The sequence below is a fragment of the Coturnix japonica genome, chromosome 35 (genome assembly GCF_054131305.1).
Source record: "Coturnix japonica strain WE chromosome 35, WE-NBRP24, whole genome shotgun sequence".
Classification (NCBI taxonomy): domain Eukaryota; kingdom Metazoa; phylum Chordata; class Aves; order Galliformes; family Phasianidae; genus Coturnix; species Coturnix japonica.
In genome coordinates this window covers 2718321-2739453 of record NC_140697.1, presented here as the reverse complement: position 1 = coordinate 2739453, position 21133 = coordinate 2718321, and the positions used below count along the sequence as shown (strand labels likewise).

General features: G+C 47.6%; 1 protein-coding gene across 1 annotated transcript; it reads right to left on the bottom strand.

Moving 5' to 3' along the window:
- Nucleotides 1–2492: 2492 nt before the first annotated feature.
- Nucleotides 2493–7933, bottom strand: LOC146755188 (rho GTPase-activating protein 32-like). Its single transcript, XM_085526272.1, has 2 exons — nucleotides 7789–7933; nucleotides 2493–2996 (listed from the first exon to the last, which is right to left on the bottom strand). The coding sequence occupies exons 1-2, from the start codon at nucleotides 7931–7933 to the stop codon at nucleotides 2575–2577; spliced, it is 567 nt and encodes a 188-aa protein (XP_085382398.1). The 3' UTR covers nucleotides 2493–2574.
- Between the last annotated feature and the right edge of the window lie 13200 nt (nucleotides 7934–21133).

The window sequence follows — 21133 nt, the reverse complement described above, 5'->3', positions numbered from 1 at the left end:
AGCCAGTGTTTTCCTAGCCATACTGAAAAGAAGTCTTCAGTATTCACAGAATTAAAGAATCATTAAGGTTGGAAAAGACCTCAAAAGATCAAGTTCAATCATCAATCATATTGCCAAGGAATACTGTGTTAGTAAGACAGTTCAATACCTACCATCTGTCTGTGGATTGCATCACAGGTGTCTGGATACAAAACCTACTGTGCCCTTACCCCATACCTTTCTGTTCCATTGCCTCCAGCAGTGGGTTCCTAAAATTTGCATTAGATATAATGTGAAAGCAGTATGATACTCAGCAAGTTGAACTTTGTAAAGCACCACAAGCATTAAAGGCATTCAGTAACCAGTAACTGCTGCTCCTGAGCATGGGCTCAGGTCCATTTTGATACTTAGGCTGGCTTTCGCAAAGGCTGAGGAAATTCTTTCCTTTACAAACAATTAGAGAAATCATGTGTGTATCCATGCACAGCCTGTTCTCCACCAAGGCAAAACGTAAGTCAATTGCTAGTACCACAAATCTTAGAAATGGCAGGCTTCCTCATCCTACAGTTTAATTCTTGGCAGTTTTGATAGATTTCTAAGGCAGAGGTAAATAATCTTGAAGAGTCTTTTAAGGTGATTGTGCCAGCATCAAACCACCCTCATTTAAATATACAAAGAAATCTAAGGTAGTATCACAGACCATGTCTGAAAGTACTTTAAAAGGAGGTGAATAAATTAGAAATGTTTTATTTTTACACTCTTTCAACACTCAGAATAATTTCTTCCCATAGATTTAAAATAGGATGAATAGGCCCAGTGCTTTCCAGCTAGGGATCTCTGAGGACCATTTTCAAAACGGTTACTACAGCTACAGAAATTTAATCTCATCCAAATTTCTTACTGCTGATGCTCTAAGAACTGCATAGATTCGATATGAAAAATATACCATTTGTTGCCTCCACTTTGTATTGGTTTCCAACCTGGATTATCCCCATCTGAACTTTGCTGTTTTTTATTCTAGTTGGCTACAGTACTGAATGGGAAAGAAAGGAATTCAGCAATGACATTCAGCACAAGTTTGGAACTCATTCAGTCATGACCCCAGTGGAAGAGTTCAGACTAAATATCTCAATGAATTTCACTGTTTCTTGTTTAAGTAGTGATTACATGAGGGCAATAGGATTCTATGTCCCAACTGTTGGCTGAGTGATGCACTTGACTATTAATCTAGAGTTACAATGCAGGTTAATGCTATTATCTTTACAGCTCCTGCGAGAGTTGGGGTCTGGGTCAGGTGTTTAAAAAATGAAATGAAAAAAGAATTAAAAAAATATATTGAAAGCTTCAGATTTCCTTAATCTTTGTGGGAATCATATAATGTGCAACTCAAATCTACCTCTTTGTGCAGTGACTGCCTGTAAATTTGCTAGAGCCTAATATAATATGGCCTTGTGCTTTCCGCTAACTCACCTTCATTTCATTTTCATTACATTTGCTTGGTAGTCAGATTTTGGTGTGTGGATATTTTAAAACAATCTAACTGACACTGGCAAAAAATTAAGAATACAAAAAAAAAAAAAAAAAAAAAAGGAACGACAGCAACAATTGTATCAATTTTTATAGATAAGATAAAGAAGAGCAGTTTTCCTTAGTTTTCTGTGCCTCTTTACTTTCTTACCCTCTCCCCTTGTGTGAGAAACTCTCAAAGTCAAAGATTTCTAGTTAGGCAAAGATGGCAGCGATAGCAGCAGTGCTTATTCATTACTGCAATACTGCGCGCACATCCCCTGTTGGCAAGGGAGAAATTGCACACCAGTCAGTGACATTAATTCTGTTCTATGCCCTAAACCCAATGCAGGTGATGCTCTCATGGCTCTCATTGGTTGAGCATCTCAGGCTCACAGACTCCACCAGACTGTTGCTAGGATTCATTTCCCCTGGAGAAATGCTGTGGCACACAGAACACCTTTGTATTGCACTGGCTGCTGCCATGCAGGATGGATTTAACACACCAAATCCAGAGGAGCGTGACTGCATCTAACTGCCCTGAGAAAAACTACTGTAGCTGAAGAGATGAGGAGGCAGCTGCTCATCTGCAGAACAAGCAGTACTGCCAGACATTGGGCCAGGTGAGCACCTCCTGCTGCAGCGTGATGATGACAGGGCTGGAGATGATCTGCAAAGCCAGCTTAAAAGTGGGAGACATGAGTCAACATGGCAGGAGGACAGAGGTGTTAGGGTGCAGCCAAGGCATCAAAGAGTATCAAAAGGCTTTGAAAGGTATCACAAAGCGACAGCCAGGAAGACTGGGATTATCATGAGCAGCAACCTGGATGCTAGAGATTATTTGCTCCCATACAAAATGCTGCAGACATCCTAAAGCCATGCAAAATGGGAACCCAGAGCTCTGCCTGCACGAACCCCACAGCCATAGCATTGCAAGCTGAGCTGCCTTGCTGTTTGTTGCATTCATCCCAATCCCTGTGAATGAAGACTCGGAATGCAGCCAAGGCGATGATTGAGCATGAGAGTGACTTTATTCAATAAAAGACAGGAGGGCTTGAGAGGTCAAGGGTGAAGATGGGACTCCTCTTGTCAAGATGAGAGTGGCTCAGAGCTTGTGCTGCTGCCTGGTGCCTGGGACTGGCAGCCTGACTCTAAGTCCCCATCTAAGATGCTCAGCTTCACCTCACTGATGGTGACCTGCTCCTGCATGGTGGTGCTGCTGTTGGGGCACTCGGGCTGTGCTTGGGATGGGCAGCACTGCAAAGGCGCTGGGTCACAATCCTGGCAGGTGACTGCTGTGTCTGGCAGGCTCAGGTCAGCATCTTCAGCAGAGCCAGGAGATATGAGAGCATGAACGTGGATGAGCCCCTTGTGTCCATCACTGTTACCATGTGGAAGGCTGTCATCCAAATTGCAGCGATTTGTGCTTAATAAGAACTCTCCATTGATGGAAACACACTGCACATCACTACTTGGTTTGGATCTTTGGGGTTGACAAGGGCTCGAATCACCTAGGAAGGCATAGAAACACAAGGGTTAGTGTCAAAGGTTTGCAAGTTGAATCATGAAAGAGGTTGTTGATACTTGGTAATAGAGTGGCGGCAGGAAGAAGCAAATAAGCTTCAAGCAACAGAGCCACTGTCTTGAAAGTGATCCTCATTCAGGTCCAGCTCGTGTGTTGTTACACTGTAATCTGCTTCTTTGGGTCTACCTAGTGGGCAGCAGCACTCGAGTTGTTACTGATATCACTGAAAAGAACTGGAGACAATTGTTCTATTCCTAAGAGCTTCAAGGTGCGTAGAAGCACAAATAGAAACCAGCAGTATTTCATCACTTCACCAAAAAGAAGGTCAAACACCTGAGCTGTGAAGAGCAGTTACAGAACCTATGCATAAGATCACACCAGGCATAGTTTGTTCTAACAACAGTTATGGCACATAGTCCATTTCCTTCAATATTCCCAAAATGAAATGATATGGAGCATTACAGGGAAAGAAACACTGCACACAGACACTATGACCCTGATTAGACTCAAGCAGCAGACTTAAAACAAGTCAGAGTTTTTGATTCCAGGATATTTCAGGACCTATCGTGTGAAATTCAGTTACACAACAGTGCCTAGGTGCCTGCGTTTCAAGCAACTTTCAGATCACAGCCATGTAAAATAAAAACAAATTCAGTGCAGAAATAGCAATCCTGTACCTTAATACTCATGAGATTATCCATTTTTTACAGCACTCTGACTAAGTTCTAAAACTTGCTCATCCCAGTTCACTTCAGCAAGTTCCACCAATTCAAGCAACGCAGTTCTGAGATCCTGTGTATGTTAGGCAGATAGAATTGAACAGTGCAGAAATAGTCTCTGACAGCTTTAAGAGCTCCGTTCTGCTTACAAACTCTCAGTCCAAAACTATTCTCAGTTTTAAGGAAATGAACACCTGAAGCAGTTGGATCATCTGCCATTTGCCGCATTCTGCTTCTTGGCATCATGATTAGCACAAAGGGTTTTCTGCTGTCCTGCAGAGATGGAAAAAGTCCTGCTTACAAATGGACCAAGTTTCAGTGTACAGCAGAGTTTGTACCAGACTAAAAAGCCACGCCATTCAATTCATGTGCTCAGGTTGTTATGCACTCCGAAAGGAAACAGAACTAACTGTTGGATTCTGAAGGCAATCTGTGGGGTCCTACATTACCTCCTGATTCTGGAAGAGGAAATTCTAATAGCAAATGCAGAAATTTGATCTTTGTAGACATGAGAAGAGATGGCATTTAGCAACATTCATTTCTGGGAAATCAAATGATGTGTCTGTATTTTTACTACAGATAGTATAGGGAGCAGCCAGTTGAAGAACCAGATACAAAAATATCTAGCCCATTGGCAAGAAAATACTTCTCCTTAAATTCTGTATGCTACCATGGTACAGAATTAGGCTACAGTGCCACATAGGCCAACCAAGTGTAGAACCAAATCCACAAAATACTGGTAGACAAAGCAGCAAAAACAGGGACAATATTCAGCAGACAGGCCTTTCTACCCACAGCTCAGCATGTTCTGCCATCTGAAAAGCAAGGCCTCTTGCCAAGCTCAGCTATTTCCCTTCTCAGTGTATTCTAGCACCACTGATACCCACTGGTATCCTCCTGTAGAGTGCCATCATATTGTCATCATCCAAAGGGAAAACCCACACAGCAGAGCATACAGCACTACACCCATGCTCCAAATATCCGCCTGAAAAACAAAAAGACAAGCTTACAAACCTGAAGCACCTCAAATGGCTTCCTGACAGACTGGATTGTCTGCCCTTGCCAAAGCCCACATATAGCCCATGAAAAGCTGGCTCTTTCCCTCAGGAAAAAGAGCCTTATCGTCCCAGAGAAAGCATATAACCCTCATTCAATTGCCCTTCCACTCAGCTTAGAGCACTACTAAAACCAGCATCTTCACCTTAGCTCATCACACTGCTGCAGTTCCTTTTACAAGGATTTCACTGGCAAAAATGAAATCAAAGCCGTCACAAGGGATTTAGCACAGTTACGTGTTACTGGCTACGAGAGCTGTCAGCACAGTCACCTGTCTGGCTTTGCTGCTGTTCTATTTATGTACAGGCACAACAAGGTTCAGACACCTCACAATGCAGTTCTCACTTTGACTGTAAAGAAAAAGGAGGCTTGAAAAGCAGCGTGTGGAAAACAAAGAAACAAGAATTAGAGCAACAGTGGGGCCATGACACTTGTAGTAATTGCTCCGCCTTTAACAGCGATTCAAGAAGTACGAGGGCATCCCAAACCAGACCAGTTTGGACAGATTAACAACTGCAAGTAGTGGGTTCCAAAATTCCAGACATGAAATCAAAGCTGGAAAAACTCTTCACATTTTCATCTCTCAATTTTTAGTTCATTGTGCATTACAACGGAAACAATTCTTCACATACAACTTGGAAGCTAAAGACAAGTCTGACAAAACAGACTGCACAGAAATGATGGATAATTAACAGAGCAAATTGCTCTTTCAAACACTTAGTAATAGAAAGAGATCTCTGAAGTTGCTGTTCTGTAGAGCACCAAAGCAGTCGCTTGAGGCAGTTCAGGATTAGCCTGAGACAAACCAGCCAGCTGTGTGAACTGAGACCAATTGCACTTCTTCTATTTTACTTTCATTCTATGTGACCTCACTAAGCAAATATTGTCTAAGACCATGAGTATCACATAAATGTGCAGATCTCAAGCTGCTCACTTATCTAGTACCCTTGGCATGATGCTTTATTTTCCTCAGCTATTCATCTAGTTTGTGCCTGTTGATTGTGCAACAACAGCCTGTTGGTCTCGATTACCTGTAAGAGGCTTTAAATTTGGCCAGGAAAAATCATTTGAGGATAAGTAATTATCTGGGACTCAGTAAGGCAGTCTTCCCATGCTTTCATAACAGCCGAGATACACACACACACAAACTCATGGAACCCCACTGCTTTGCACAATCCTGTGCACACTCACATGTGTCATGCACTGATTTCCCAGCCAGTCCTCATGGGGTCTATTACTTAGGACAGGAGTGCAGGGGAGCAGCCAGAAGCTGTTTGCATTCCCTGCTGTCTGCTGGGCAGCTTTGCTGGAGATGCTTGGGTTGCTTTGTTTTTCCTTGGGAGGTGGGAAGGAGCTTTGGGTTGGAGGCACATCCCGTGCCAGAGCATCTCGATGGCACGTGTGTGGCACTGATCTGCAGCAGATGAAGGGGAGGAGGTCCCAGCACAGCCCTGCACCATGCTCTGCCACACTGGGCAGCTTGTTCCTGGCTCAGCAGCGTCATCAGACAAGAAGCAGGGAAGGAAATCAAGGATGGGGGGTACTATCAAACGCAGTTAGTGCATGCCTGTGCAAGACAAACAGACCCAGAGCTTGCGGGTTATTCCTGCTTTTGTAGCATTTGTGTGCTGTAGCTGAGCAAAAGGTTCTGCTGCTTGAATCTTCTTCTGCAAGAGCCACCTACCGGTAAATGTCTGCAGGGATGGAGGATGTGACAGAAAGCATTTGTCTCCATGACAGCGTAGTTACACTTGGTCTAGAGAGTGAGAGAGGCAGGCAGCACTGCCTGATGTTGGTCAGGGCGAGCTCCTCCTGCTGCAGCGCGATGATGGCAGGGCTAGAGATGATCTGCAGGGACAGCTCACAGGTGAGAGCCAGGAATGGACACGGCGGGAGGACAGAGGTGTTAGGGAGCAGCCACGGCATCAAGGAGCATCAAAAGGCCCTGAAAAGCATCACAGTCACAGCCAGGAAGCTTGGGGTTTTCATGAGCAGCATCCAGGATGCTAGAGACTATTTGCTGCCATACACAACGGCAGCAGAGCTCTCGCTGCAGGCATCCCAAAGTCAGGCAAAATGGGAACACACCCAGAGCTTGGCCGCACAAACCCCACAGCCAGAGTGTTGTAAGCTGAGCTGCCTTGCAGTTTCTTGCACTCATCCCAATCTCTGCGAATGAAAACTCGGAATTCAGTCAAGGCATTGATTGAGCACGAGCGTGCCTTTATTCAGTAGGAGAAAGGAGGGGGTGTGAGGTCTGGAGGAAAGATGGGACTCATCCTCTCTTGTAATCATGAGAGCTGCTCAGAGACCGTGCTGTTGCCCGGAGCCTGGGACTCGTGTCCTGATTCTGTGCCCCCCTGCGAGATGCTCAGCTTCTCCTCGGTGATGCTGACCTGAGCCTGCATGGTGGTGCTGCTGTCGGGGCACTCAGGCTGTGCTTGGGCTGGGCTACACTGCAGAGACATTGAGTCCAGGCTGGTGCCTGAGGTGTCTGGTGGGCTCAGGTCAGCAGCTTCAGTAGGGGTGGGATGAATGAAGGCTTCAACGATGATGACCTTCTTCTCTTGATAGCTGATGTTATACGGAAGGCTTTCATCTGAACTGCAGCATTCTGTGCTTAGTAACAACTCTTCATTGATGGAAGATGCGTCATCGTAACATGCCCTGCGTCTTGGGGATATACAAGGGCTCGGGTCACCTAGGAAGGAGCAGATGTACAGCAGTTAGTGTCGAACGTTCGCAAGATGAACCATGGAGATTCTTGACATTTGGCTATGTAGTGGTGGTGGGCAGAAGCAAATAGGCTTCTAGCAACAGTGTCACTGTCTTGAAAGTGATCCACGTGCAGGTCCAGCTCTTGTGTTGACAAGAGACTCATTTGGGAAAGACAGGGATCAAGACGGGCTTGAACGCCAGAAGGAGGTACAAGCCCACTGAAAGCATGAATTCTACCTGTGTTGCTGACAAGCAGTGTTTTGTAAGCTGGACTTGCACCCTTACCTGCCAGGACCAAGACTTCTGCTTCAGAGGGCTCCCTGGCACTGCTCTGCAGTTGGCGTTTGGCCACAGGGGATGGTTTGCCCAGGCAGAAGCAGGAACACCAACTGCCAGCTGCTGACTCTGCCCTCTTACTGGGAGAACTCATTCTGCAGAGAAAACAGAGCATGCTGTCAGACGTGGTGCAGGGTGTGGGAAGAGCTGCACCGAGCCCTGGCCAAAAGTTGCCTGTTCTGGGCACTGCCTGCTTTCTGCTGAAACACAGCTTAGAAACGCCCTCTGTTTCAAACAGCAGAGGATGCTTCCATTCCTACAGCTCAGCCCTCAAGTCCTGAAGGCTAAATACCTCTCAACGATGTCAAGCAAGGACATGGATCCGGAGAATGTCGGAGGCTCAGGCTGCTTTGCTCTCCCGGGGCTGGCCTTCACCAGGGAACAAAGGCCGTTGATGAGCTTGCCCCATTTCTTTGGCTCTGCGCAACAAAACAAAGAAACCAGTTCATTTCAGGCCTGGCTCGGTTGGACGAAGCTGAGCGCAATGCATTCGACAGAGCATGTAACAACGGGAAGAACATTCCCAACAAGGACACGCAAGAATGGATTTTCCCCATCCCTGGAGGTGCCCAAGGAGATTACTGTAGTTCTCTTTCTAAGCTTGCTGAACTTGGGCATAAACAAACCCCCTGAAAGTAACGTTCTGACCCTATTTGACTAACTCGCGTTGTCAAATGTAAATTACGCACCTGGCTTTGGCAATGAATTGAGGAGGGAATCGGGAACTTTTCCGCTGATGAGTTCCATGCACTCACCAGGGAAAAGCCCAACCTGTAATTAGAACAAAAAGACAGGTGAGCATTAGCCCGAGCCCAGAGCCAAAGGGAAGGTCCACTGACAGTGACACAGGGCAACTGTTTGCATCCAGCAGCCATCTGTTGCAGGCAGAGCAGCTCCAAGCTGAGATTCCCAACTCTACTGAAGTTGTGCTCTCTAGTCAAAAACGTGTGCCTACCTCAAAGCCACGCTTGCCTCTCCACCAGGGGCTCAGCCTGTTGATATGTCCTCATATCAACAATGCTCACCAGATCTCTGACCTGAAAGAGATTGAAACATCAATCCCAGATTCAGCAAATCTGGTAGGAAAACAAAGCAGAAAGGACTGCCCTCTTCCATGCACGACAACACGGAATGCCTGGAACTGCTTACCTCCAGAGAGAGCTCATCTGGCCCCTGGGCGACGTGGCTCTTAATAACATGGGCTGCCGCAAATGCTGGTACGTTTAAAGATGACATAGCACGCACCAGCTGCGGCTTCTGCATGTTATCAGCCTGCAAAACAGAGAACAGGCCGTGGTCAGGAGCTGAGGACAAACCAGGAGGATTTCAAGGTGAGGAGCACATCTGCAGAGAAAGCTGCAGCAAATGCGCTCCGTCCTTCTCAGGAGCACTTCAGAAGGAGCTGCACGTCTCATAGCTCTGGAGCAGCACTTCCTCCCCACCCTTCACTACTCCAATCAGCTCCAACAAACTTCTCAGAAGAAATCCAGGCCAGCACAGACCTGGCAGACCAGAACCAAGTGCAGCTTGTGTGACGGCAGTGCCCACTCCTTGCTTCCACCCTGCTCCAGCAGGTTAAGGAGTCTGAGCATCACTGGCCTTTGACAACTCAAGACTTCCAGCACCTCATGCCAACATTTCTCACTAAGATACACCTAAGGCATTGAATTCTCTTCTCACTACCTCCTCTCAGTCCTCCCCTAGGAACAGAAACCATTTAGATTCTACAGCAAACTACAGCATCTACCCTGCAAGAGCACACTGAACCACCTGCAACAATGAAACATGGTTTTGGAGAGTGGGTCTGAAAACACACCTTTAGACAGCTGTCTCCCTGTAGCCAAAAGGAAACCAAGTAGCAAAAGAAGAGTCCAGCCTGAAACATGCCCATGCTACTAGCCCAAGTTTCTCACAGTGAATGCAGAATCCATCCTGTTCTTGAGGTAACAAATGACCAGTGGGTCTCCTCTTGCTCCACCCCTTCTCCTTCAAAGCCAGAAAAAGAAAAACAGGTAGAAGAAAACCCAGACGTACCTTTCCACACACAGAGCAGAAAGTGGAACAGCAGTTGTCTCCTTCCTGAGACATGGTGGGGAGCATCCCAGAGGAAGCCCAAGTTCTTTGCTTCTCTCCACAGGGACTTCAAGCATTCTTGGCAAGAGCTGCTTTTGTTCTTTCTTCAATTGCTTCCATCACCAGAATCTCCTTTGGAAAAGGAACCCGAATGAAAGAATCAGCAAATGAAAAAGAATGAGCAATAGCCACTTTACCAGCTTTCTCCTAACATGCAATTTAGACCCCCAATTCGGGCAAGGTCTTAAAATCAGCTGGTTACAAGAACTGTCCCAAAATATATCCAGCTTCTGTACAGCTGCTGTTATTTCTGACAGCGAGTGTAATCACAGAATCATAGAATGGCCCGGGTTGGAAGGGACCTCAAGGATCATGAAGATCAATCACCTCCCTGTCCCTGCTGGCCATCCCCTCTTCTGATGGAGCCCAGGGGACCATTTGCTCTCTGAGCTGCAAGAGCACGCTGATGGCTCACGTACTGTTTTTCATCCACCAGGACCCCCAGGTCCTTCTCTGCGGGGCTTCTCTTAAGGACTGCTCCTCCCAGTCTGTAGAAATGCCTGGGATTCCTCCAGCCCAAGTGCAAAACCTTGCACTTTGCTGTGTTCAACCTCATTAGATTCACGTAGGCCAACCTCTCGGTTGAGCTCCCTCTGAATGGCATCCCTTCCTTCCACTGCGTCAGCCGCACCACTCAGCAAACAGCAGAGGGTGCACTCCATTGCATCATTGGTGTCTCTGATAACCATGTAAAAAAGCACTGGTCCCAAGACAGACTCCTGGATGACACCACTTTTTATCGGCCTCCACCTGGACATCAAACCATGAATCACCACCCTCTGTCCTCTGCAAAACCTCTTTGTCTTCTACTCCTGCTGCAGCTGCAATGGCTGCACCAGCATGACTCACGTGTTTGACAATCCTCCAGCTCTGGCCTAGCCATGCACAGCAGCAGTCCGTCTCCCTCCCAGCTCACTCACCAGTGTGCTGCTGTGCCCCAAATTCAGTGCAGCAGCACTGAGAGCAGGCAGCACCCATCACCCTCCTCTAACTCTCTCTGCCAGCTGCGATGAGGACTGACATAGCACGCCCACCCCAGCCCAGCTTTTCTGCTGAGACACCTCCCAGCAACCACCCAGCACCAATGCCAGTTGCTGCAAGCTGTCTGAGAGCCTGCTGGAGTGCACTGACAATAACTTTGTGGGTCAAGTATTAAGCACACCAAGCAGAAGGGAAGCATTACTGGACATGCTGAACAGCAGGGGTTAAGACTGGAGGTGGTCAGGGCTGTAGTGACCATGCCCTCCTAGAGTTCCTCATCTCAAGGAATGCAGGCCTGGCAAAAAAGCAAAGTCAGGACCCTGAGCTTCAGGAGAGTCAGCTGCAGGCTGTTCAAAGAATTCTTGCATGAGAGACACTGGAAAACTGTTTTTAGGGGTAAAGGAATGGAAAAGAGATGGTAACTTTCTCAGAAAACCTTACTCAGAGCTGGAGCTCTGAGCTCCATCCCGACCACACGAAACACAGTAGAGGAGGCAGGAAAGCAGCATGGCTGAACCTGCTGGTTACAGGGAGCAACAAGAAGGAAATGGAGAAACAGCAGAAATGGAGACATGCAGCCTGGTCGCTTTGGTGGCCTTCTACAGTGGAGTGACAGCATCAGTAGGGAAAGGAAAAGCAACTGACATCACTCAGCCAGACTTTTGCAAGGCCTTCGATGTTGAGCAAGTTTCCTGTTAGAACTCAGTGTGAACAAATCTACCACTGAGCAACACCCTGAGCCCCCACTCACCTCAGCAGAGGTCAGCCTGCACCCCAGCCTTCCGCCTATTCTGCTCCATTGATGGAAGCACACCGGGCATCATTGCTACTCACCCGACCAATGATGATAGGGGCAGAAAAGGGAATTCCTCTTTACCTTTCAGATGAAAAATTGATGACTGTGTGGAATCTTCCCAGTACAGCTGTGGGGCCTTCCTTTACTTGTATCCTGCTGCTCCGTGTCACAGTGGGAGAGCTGCTCTGGTCTCTCCTCTCAGCCTGTGCCTCCTGCAGTGTGAGCAGCTTTGTGGATAGAGGAGACACCCACACAGACTTGGGCCTGGATAGAGAACTGTGCCCTACAACATAGGTACATTTACATCACGCTTTTTCCTTCTGTGTGAGCAATCCTTGCTCTTTTCAGATGGTACTATGAGCGTGTGACACCCCAAACACATAGTTAGCATCTGTCCATATCATTAAGGCTCTCGTCAAGGCAGTTATTTCAGCCTTCTGAGGGGTAGTCCCCATGGCTGATGGTTGTGCTTCCATTCCCTGCTCAGTAGCAGTTACTGCATGTCCTGCCTTAAAGCCTCCTTGTCTCACAAAACTGCAGCTGCTGGTAAATCAGGCGTCTTCTGCATCTTCTAAGGGTTCGTCCTTCAGCTCCAACCGACTGGATGTAATGTGCAGCATCAGTTGTTTCAAAGCAGTGATGTCATCCTGGTTCTCCACCAGGGGAGTTCCGCTAAGGAAAGATACTGGGTTGGCAATAGTAGTTACAATTATTTCTATATCACCCTGCTCTACCAGGATGGCCTGGTATTTCGGGAATCTTTGGGGTGAACAGATGCCATTCAGAGGGACCTTGACAGGCTGGAAAGCTGGGCTCGGGTGAACCTAATGAGGTTCAACACAGCAAAGTGCAAGGTTTTGCACTTGGGCCGGAAGAACCCCAGGCACCTGTACAGGCTGGGAGGAGTTGTCCTTGAGAGCAGCTCGGCTGAAAAAGACCTAGGGGTCCTGATAGATGAGAAACTTAACATGAGCCAGCAGTGCGCTCTGGCAGCCCGGAAAGCAAATGGGATCCTGGGCTCCATCAGGAGAGGGGTGGTCAGCAGGGATAGGGAGGTGATCGTCCCTCTCTACTCTGCTGTTGTGAGGCCCCATCTGGAGTACTGTGTCCAGGTGCGGAGCCCTCAGTACAAAAAAGATATGGAGATTTTGGAAAGGGTCCAGAGGAGGGACAGGAAGATGATCAGGGGGCTGGAGCACCTCCCCTATGAGGACAGGCTGAGGGAGTTGGGTTTGTTCAGCCTGGAGAAGAGAAGGTTGCGGGGTGACCTCATTGCAGCCTTTCAGTACCTGAAGGGAACTTACTCCCAGGAGGGGAGTAAACTCTTCGAAAGGGCTGATAATAGCAGGACTAGGGGAAATGGTTTTAAGTTGAAGGAGGGAAGATTTAGGTTGGATGTTAGGGGAAAGTTCTTTACTAGAAGGGTGGTTAGGTCCTGGAACAGGCTGCCCAGTGAGGTTGTGGATGCCCCGTCCTTGGAGGTGTTCAAGACCAGGTTGGACGGGGCCCTGGGCAACCTGATCTAGTAAAGGCGTATGTTTGGTGGCCCTGCTAGGCAGGGGGGTTGGAACTACATGATCCTTGAGGTCCCTTCCAACCTGGGTAATTCTGTGATTCTGTGATTCTGTGGGGTGAAAGCCAATGTCCCCCTTTTGCCTCCAATACAGTAAACACTGCATGAGATATTAAAACTGGTATCCTTTGGCCCAGTGTAGATTGATGGACTTCTTGAATATTGAGCACCAGTACACCCTGGATATCCCTTACTCACTTCAAGCTGTTTCAAGTTTACCATCAGTCCGTAGCTGTGTATCCATGGTTGGCACCCTCCTGTCATTCCTGGCAACGTATGGAGTTCCTTGGCAGTTTGCAGCTCAGGGGTTGAGTAGATGGCTTCTTTCTTGGCAGTCCTTAAGGTTCAAAGTCCAGCTGTCATCTCCTATCCCAAATACGTCACTTGCTGCTGAGTTATTTGTGCTTTCTGTAAACCAAGAAACTCAGCAAACTCTCAGTCTATTGTACACAGTCCTTTTGTTGCTGTGGCACCCACGTGCTCCAGTAAAGTTCCACCCTAGAATGGAGGATCCCAGGTCTCAGGCTCACGAGTTGACCAGTTCTCAACAATCATTTAGCTGTTCTCACAACCCTGGGTAACACTGTCCAGGTTCACTGAGTCTCTTCTCCCTCTATTAGGGAGAACAGATACACGCAAGTACTCGTATGCTATCATGAGGAATTCAGTAGGTTACATTTAATTTAGAAGCATGATGCAATCAAAAGCTCGCTTAAATAAAAGCATACCCTTTTCTTTCACTCAAAATAATAGCCCAGAAAAAAATAAAAACAAAACAAAACTCTCATCACAATTGTTAAAGAAATTATCTACTAAATCTCGATGGAGAGTGGAGACACATGCTAGTTTTAGGAACACAGCACTTATTATCTGAATGCATCTCAAGGCATGCTCCTCGTGAAACTGTGAGAACTTCTATCATTAACAGACGTGTACCATGCCCTGATATATGATTAAACCGCTTGCAGTGCACTGTCAGATGTACAGGATGGCAGCTGTATGTGCTGTGACCAAATAAACCCCACACTGAAACCTTTCAGAATTTTAGGACCTACAAGTATTGCATTCATATTAAAAGTAAAAAATTCCGAAGCTACACATGTTCTAGGTTTCCATTTGTTAGATACAACATACCTTTGGAAGTAGGCGCCTGAAAAGATATGCCTTCTACTTGCTTCTCTGTCTGGCTCTTCGAAAAGAAGGCCTTTGGAGCAGGAAATGCAAAGGGCAGCTCATTTCTTAACGCTGACTCTGCATCAACATTCTCTGTGTTTGCACGCTTCTTAGATGCCACTTTTCTTGTCACTGGAGTTGACAGTGTGAATTCCATATCACCCAGTTGAGTATCATGCCTCGAATGGTGCCAGAGACGGAACAAAAGGTTTTCTGATCACAGCCGGAGAAGTTACTGTCAAAGAAATTCTAACAGCTGAGAAGGTCAGACACAATGCTTATAAAAATATCATACATTATTTGGCTATTGAACAAAACAGTTGAAAACTCTGATTCTCTCCTAGAATAAGTTCGTTTCTTATAGACTGTCAAACGCCATTTTTTTATTTGTTCATCTCAATTCTCCATTGAGGATTAACCCTCACCAGCTTATCTAAACATAAATATGAATTATCACTTGGTTTAGTTAAAAATTTGAATAATATCACAGTGGATTTTGTTGTCCAACACAGTAAGATTGAATTTCTTTCGGTACCTTTCAACCTCTGCCTACCTCCAGCCTAACTCCAGAATCTTATTAACTGTGCCTTATCGCTTCCCATTGTGTTTTAAAATCCTCACTGACTCCTTTACTTGTTCCCTTGCTTGCTGTTTCTGTGCAAACCAAACACTGGAGTTAGGGATCACGTCAAACCAACCATGGCCTACAGGTAGAAGGCAACAAAATTTATGCTTAACATACTTCTTTGCTCTATCTTTATCTTCCTTTGGTCAAGGTCCACTAGATACTTAAATATGGAGTAAGCACTAGATACAATGAGAAGCAGATTTCTAGATTAAGAGCTGTATTTTTTCTGTAAGAAACTAGCTGTACATCTTCACACACCTGCTTTGTTTTCTGAGTATTTAGATCGAGTGGAGATTCTTCAAACACTGAAGCTACATCAGAAAATTCCATGGATCCAAACGCATCTGGCACATGGCTGCAGTCTGGCACATCTTCATATGCCAGAGCCTTTTCAGACAGAAATGTTCCACCGAGATTCTTTTGCAGAATTAGAAGGAAGATTTCATCAGAAGATTTTACCACTAAAGTCTAAATAAGATTGGTTTGCAAGTTCCAAACTATGGCTAACAGCTAATTAGCCATAGTTAAACTAAGGCCAGCAGCAACAACTTTTATATTATGTTCTTAATATTCTAATTGTTGATATGACATTCATATAAAGAGCAGAAGGGAAATTACTCTTAGAGCTCAAGTCATCTTTCACAGCCTGCGTCAACAAGAGCAGCACCTCACAGCCTTTGGTTTCAAGACCTGGACCACAAGCTAGCTAATGATTTTACACAGAATTCCAGAGTTCAAGTCACTGTTTACATTAGGGCTGAAATTGTACTGAAAGCCTTCAAGTTCATCACACTTAATTATCACTGGCACCACACATAACTCCACGTTACATATGTGATCACACGCAACCTGGCAACTTCAGACAATTCCCAAAGCACTCCACTTGCACTTGGCTACTAAAGTACAGAAAAAGGAATTAACATCAGAAATAGCTGCAGTCAAAACCATCTAAGAATCCAAGTCTCCAGGAAACAAGGAAAGCAAATCCTCTCCAGGACTGTGTTCTAAAAGGAAACAGATCAGAAAGGTGAGTTCTTCCCCCCTTTGACCACCCACTCATGTAACGTCCATGTCATTTCGAAGTATGCTGCCCAGACCAAGACTGAGGATTCTTCAGAAGAAGACCTTCCCTGCTAAGCCAAACAGAACAAGTAAGGTACCAAAATATGTAGAGCCAAACGAGGAAAGGTGCTCTAAGAAGGTAAGCATCACAAGAGACCAACAGGAATACTTACACAATCCAAACAATGCACAGTTTCTGTTCCACAAGCTGCCAAGAGGAATGTGTGCAGTACTCACAGCGCACCATGTACACTGCTTACTGCAGTCATACTGCTTCGTAGGACCAGCCCAACTTACTAAAATACTTTAATGAGCAATCCGAACTGTCTGGATCAGCACGGTTCACTTGGAAGGGACCTTCACAGATAAACCTGAAGAGGTGAGGCGACTGCACTATCTAAACCTTAAAGCATATAGGACCTTAAAGCATAAGCTTAAAGCACAGAAGCATGACCAGCAGGTCGAGGGAGGTGGTGCTGCCCCTCCACACTCCTCTCATTGAAACCCCATCTGGAGCACTGCACGCAGTTCTGGAGCCCTCAACACAAGAAGGACTTGGAGATGTTCAGGCAGGTCCAGAGGAGGGCCATGAAGGTGATCAGAGAGGGCTGAAAGCACCTCTACTATGTGCACAGGCTGAGAGAGATGGGGCTCTTCAGCCTGGAGAAGACTCCAAGGAGACCTTAGAGTGGCCTTCCAGTATCTGAAGAGGGCCTACAGGGAAGGCTGGGGAGGGACTTTTCATAAGGGCAGGTAGCAACAGAATGAGGGGAAATGGCTTTACATGGGAAGAAGGTAGATTAGGATTGGATATTAGGAAGAAATGCTTTACTGTGGGTGTGGTGAGACACTGGAGCAGGTTGCCCAGCAAGGCTCCAATATGATTGCTTTGCAAGTTCCAAACTATGGCTAACAGCTAATGGAAGTCCTCAGTCCAGCAGCACAAAATTTTATATTATCTTCTTAATATTCTAATTGTGGATTTGACGTTCATATAAAGAGCAGAAGGGAAATTACTCTTAGAGCTCAAGTCATCTTTCACAGCCTGCGTCAACAAGAGCAGCACCTCACAGCCTTTGGTTTGAAGACCCGGACCACAAGCTAGCTAATGATTTTACACAGAATTCCAGAGTTCAAGTCATTGTTTATGTTAGGGCTGCAATTCTACTGAAAGCCTTCCAGTTCATCACACTTCATTATCAATGGCACCACAGATACCTCACAAAGAAGCATTATGACATCACAAAGGGGCATTATGACGTCAGAAAGGGCATTATGACATCACAAAGGGCATTATGAATCACAAAGGAGCATTATGACATCACAAAGGAGCATTATGACGTCTCAAAGGGCATTATGACGTCACAAAGGGCGTTATGACGTCACAAAGTAGCATTATGACATCACAAAGAAGCATTATGACACCACAAAGAAGCATTATGACATCACAAAGGGGAATTATGACGTCAAAAAGGGTCATTATGACGTCTGAAAGGGGCATTATGATGTCACAAAGGGGTGTTATGACATCACAAAGGGGTATTGTGACATCACAAAAGAGCATTAAGACATCACAAAGGGGAATTAAGACGTCACAAAGGGCATTATGACGTCACAAAGAGGCAGTATCACGTCACAAAGAGGCATTATGAAAACAAAGGAGCCTTATGACGTCTCAAATGGCATTATGACATCACAAAGGGCATTATGACGTCACAAAGGGGCATTAAGACATCACAATGGGTCATTATGACGTCAGAAAGGGGCATTATGACATCAGAAAGGTGCATTATGATGTCACAAAGGGTGTTATGATGTCACAAAGGGGCATTATGATGTCACAAAGGGGCGCTGGGAAAAGATCTCTGTGTGGAGATTGCTTCTACTAGAGGTAGTTCTATAAGACTGTTATATAGAGCTGTGCAGGGGCTGTAAATCTGTCTGCAGAGGGTGATGATCAGTTCCAAGTGTCTGCAGTCAATGCTCATGGACAGAGCCCATCCAACCTGGCCTTGAATGCCTGCAGGCCTTGAATGGGGCATCCACAGCCTCCTTGGGCAACCTGTTCCAGTGTGTCACCACCCTCTGAGCAAAAAACATCTACCTAAGATCCAACCTATACCTCCCCAGTCTCAGTTTTAAACCATTCCCCCTTGTCCTATCATTATCCACCCTCATAAACAGCCATTCCCCCTCCAGTTTATACGCTCCCTTCAAGTACTCAAAGGCCACAATGAGGTCTCCCCACAGCCTTCCATTCTCCAGGCTAAACAAGCCCAGATCCCTCCACCTTTCCTCATAGGAGAGCTGCTCCAGCCCTCTGATCATCACAGTGGCCCTCCTCTGGACCCCCCCCAACAGCTCCACATCCTTCCCAGGCCTGGACACAGTGCTGCAAATATGGCCTCACAAGAGCTGAGCAGGAGTGGACAATCACCTCCCTCTCCTGCTGGCCACCCCTTTTTCAGTGCAGCCCAGAACACACATGGATCTATCTTTTCCATACGGATATTCCCATCTGTGCACATATGTATACCACACCTACACCCCCACAATCTGCTACAACTCCATAGAATTTTCAAGGTTGGAAAAGACCTGGATGATCTTATGATCTTATGATCTCAGATCATATGATCTGGATGATCTTATGATCATCCAGTCCAACCATCACCAATACTTCCCAGTTAAATCACATCCCTCAACACAACACCCAAACTTTTTGTGAACTTCCCAGGGTTGGTGACTCTACATGAGAGAAAAGGGCACTCAGATAAGGGATTCTGCATTTGCTATTAGCAGAGGTGGGATGAGACCGAGCACTGCCCCAGCTCCTGGGATAATGCAGAAGGGCTGAGACCTTCCAGCTGCTTCCACCCAGGGTCACACAGCAAAGCCGACCCTGCAGGAGTCTGCATCATTCTTTGCATGGCATTGCTAAGAGGAAGATCCCCCCCCTACCCTTGGCTCTACACTCCAGCTGCTGTCTACCATCTGTAAAGCCACCACAGCTCTCCTACTGGAGTTCCCATCTGCACAGTGACAGCTTGGTTTCTTCTTACTGTCAAAGCAGCCACAGCCTCAGTGCTTCTCAAATCTCCCCTTTTCAGCTGATTTCCTCTTTCTTGTGGCTGGGCAATTCCTCCCTCTCACAGTCATCCCTCTGCCCCACTCTGTGCCCACAGACCCAGAGAGGGCACACAGAGCCAGCCCTGTCCCAGCTGCTGCTGCTTCACATCTGACAGTCTCAGGAGCTGAGATCCAGGCCAAGACAGCAATGCCCAGACATGGTTTGTAGGACGTTTGTGATAGGAAATAGGGAGGCTTGTGATTAAACCTGCCCCCTAAGGAGGAAGGCAATGCTGCCTGCAGCCCCAGCAGGCATTACAAAACATCCCCATTTACAGGAGGGTTTTAAATAGCACAATTCAGGAACTACAACTGCACAAATTCCCGCATGCCCTGGAATAAATTTGGGAATGGACATGGTTCTACCACCTGTGCAATGCCATAGAAATAACAACCATCCACCTGTAAACCTCCATCCTTTCCCCTGCTGCACAAAGGGAAGCTCAACAGCAGGGCACAAATGTCCCAGCAATGTCTGAGCACTGCTCTGTGCATCCCAACCTGCTCATCCCATCCACTCCTGGCTGGGCAGCAGGATTGGGGTGGCACACTGCAATGGGCACAGAGGAACATGGAAGCCCCACACATGTGAGGAAGGGGCTGGCTGTGCTCCACACTCACGTTATCAGACGTGATTTGCCCTTCTGTGGGGAGCCTCTGCTCTTTCCCAGCTCATCCTCCAGCGTCTGGGACTCCAGGATCTCATTCAGGCTGTTGTTGGCTGCGGGGCAGCTCCATGAAGAGCCGCCCCTCCACCGACCGGCACACAACAGCCGCTCCCGCGCACTGCGGCTCAGCCAATCGGAGCCGGCGGAGCTGCCGCTGCCCGATGGGACCCCCCCCCCCACATATTGACCCCCCAGACGAGGAAGAGGAGGAGGAGAGCGACGAGGAGCTGCCGCAGGAGCTGACGTTGGGGCGGGGGGGCAACGCGGGGGGGGGGTTGGCAGTAGGGGGTGGGGCAGCATTACCCCCGGACCCCGTGGACCCCCCCCAGCCAAAGTGCTGCTCTCCGACCCCCGCGGGCTCTTTGTGCAGCCGCTGCCCTCCAGTTATAGGACCCCCCCCCCCATATTGTGCTTTGCTCACCCCCACCTCCGGAACCCCCCCCCACTCACCACATCGCCCCCTCCCCCCCCGGGTGGGGTTATGGGGGGTGGGGTGGGGTCGACGATGTGCCGTAAGCCGCGCCGGGGTCGTGTGACTAACCCCCCCCCCCATCAAGATGAATGGGGAGCTGTCGGGGGGGGGCTCAGCCGTAAGGATAAAGCGGGGGGGTTAATGACGGGGGGGGGCAGTGCTATAGGGAACGCAACTAATCTAAGCCCCCCCCCCCCCACATTAACACCCCATTGTGTGTGGGGGTGGTGGGGGTGGGGCACACAATAACCCCCCCAAAGGCCAAACAGCCCCAACACCCCCCCTCAAAGCCGCTGACTTACGCTGTGCCCCCCCTGCATGAAGGGGCCCCCCCCATCGATTGAGCCCCCCCCAATCCCATCTATAGTTGAGAGCTATGCTTTTTGTAACCCCCCCCTTTTAAAGCCCCCCCCCCCCACAATGTTGTGCACGATGTGCTGCCCCCCATGAGCCCCTGACCCCCCCCCTTAAAAGATGGGGTGGGGGGGGTGGTCTCGGACCCCCCCTCCTTTAAACGATGGGGTGGGGGGGCGGATTGTCACTGCCCCCCAACACCAAAATGGACACCCCCCTTTTAAAGGATGGGGTGGGGATGGGGGGGTGGGGGGTGAAGGTGATCTCGCCCCCCCCCCCATTAAAACGGACCCCCCACCCCTTTAAAGGATGGGTGGGGGTCGGTTAC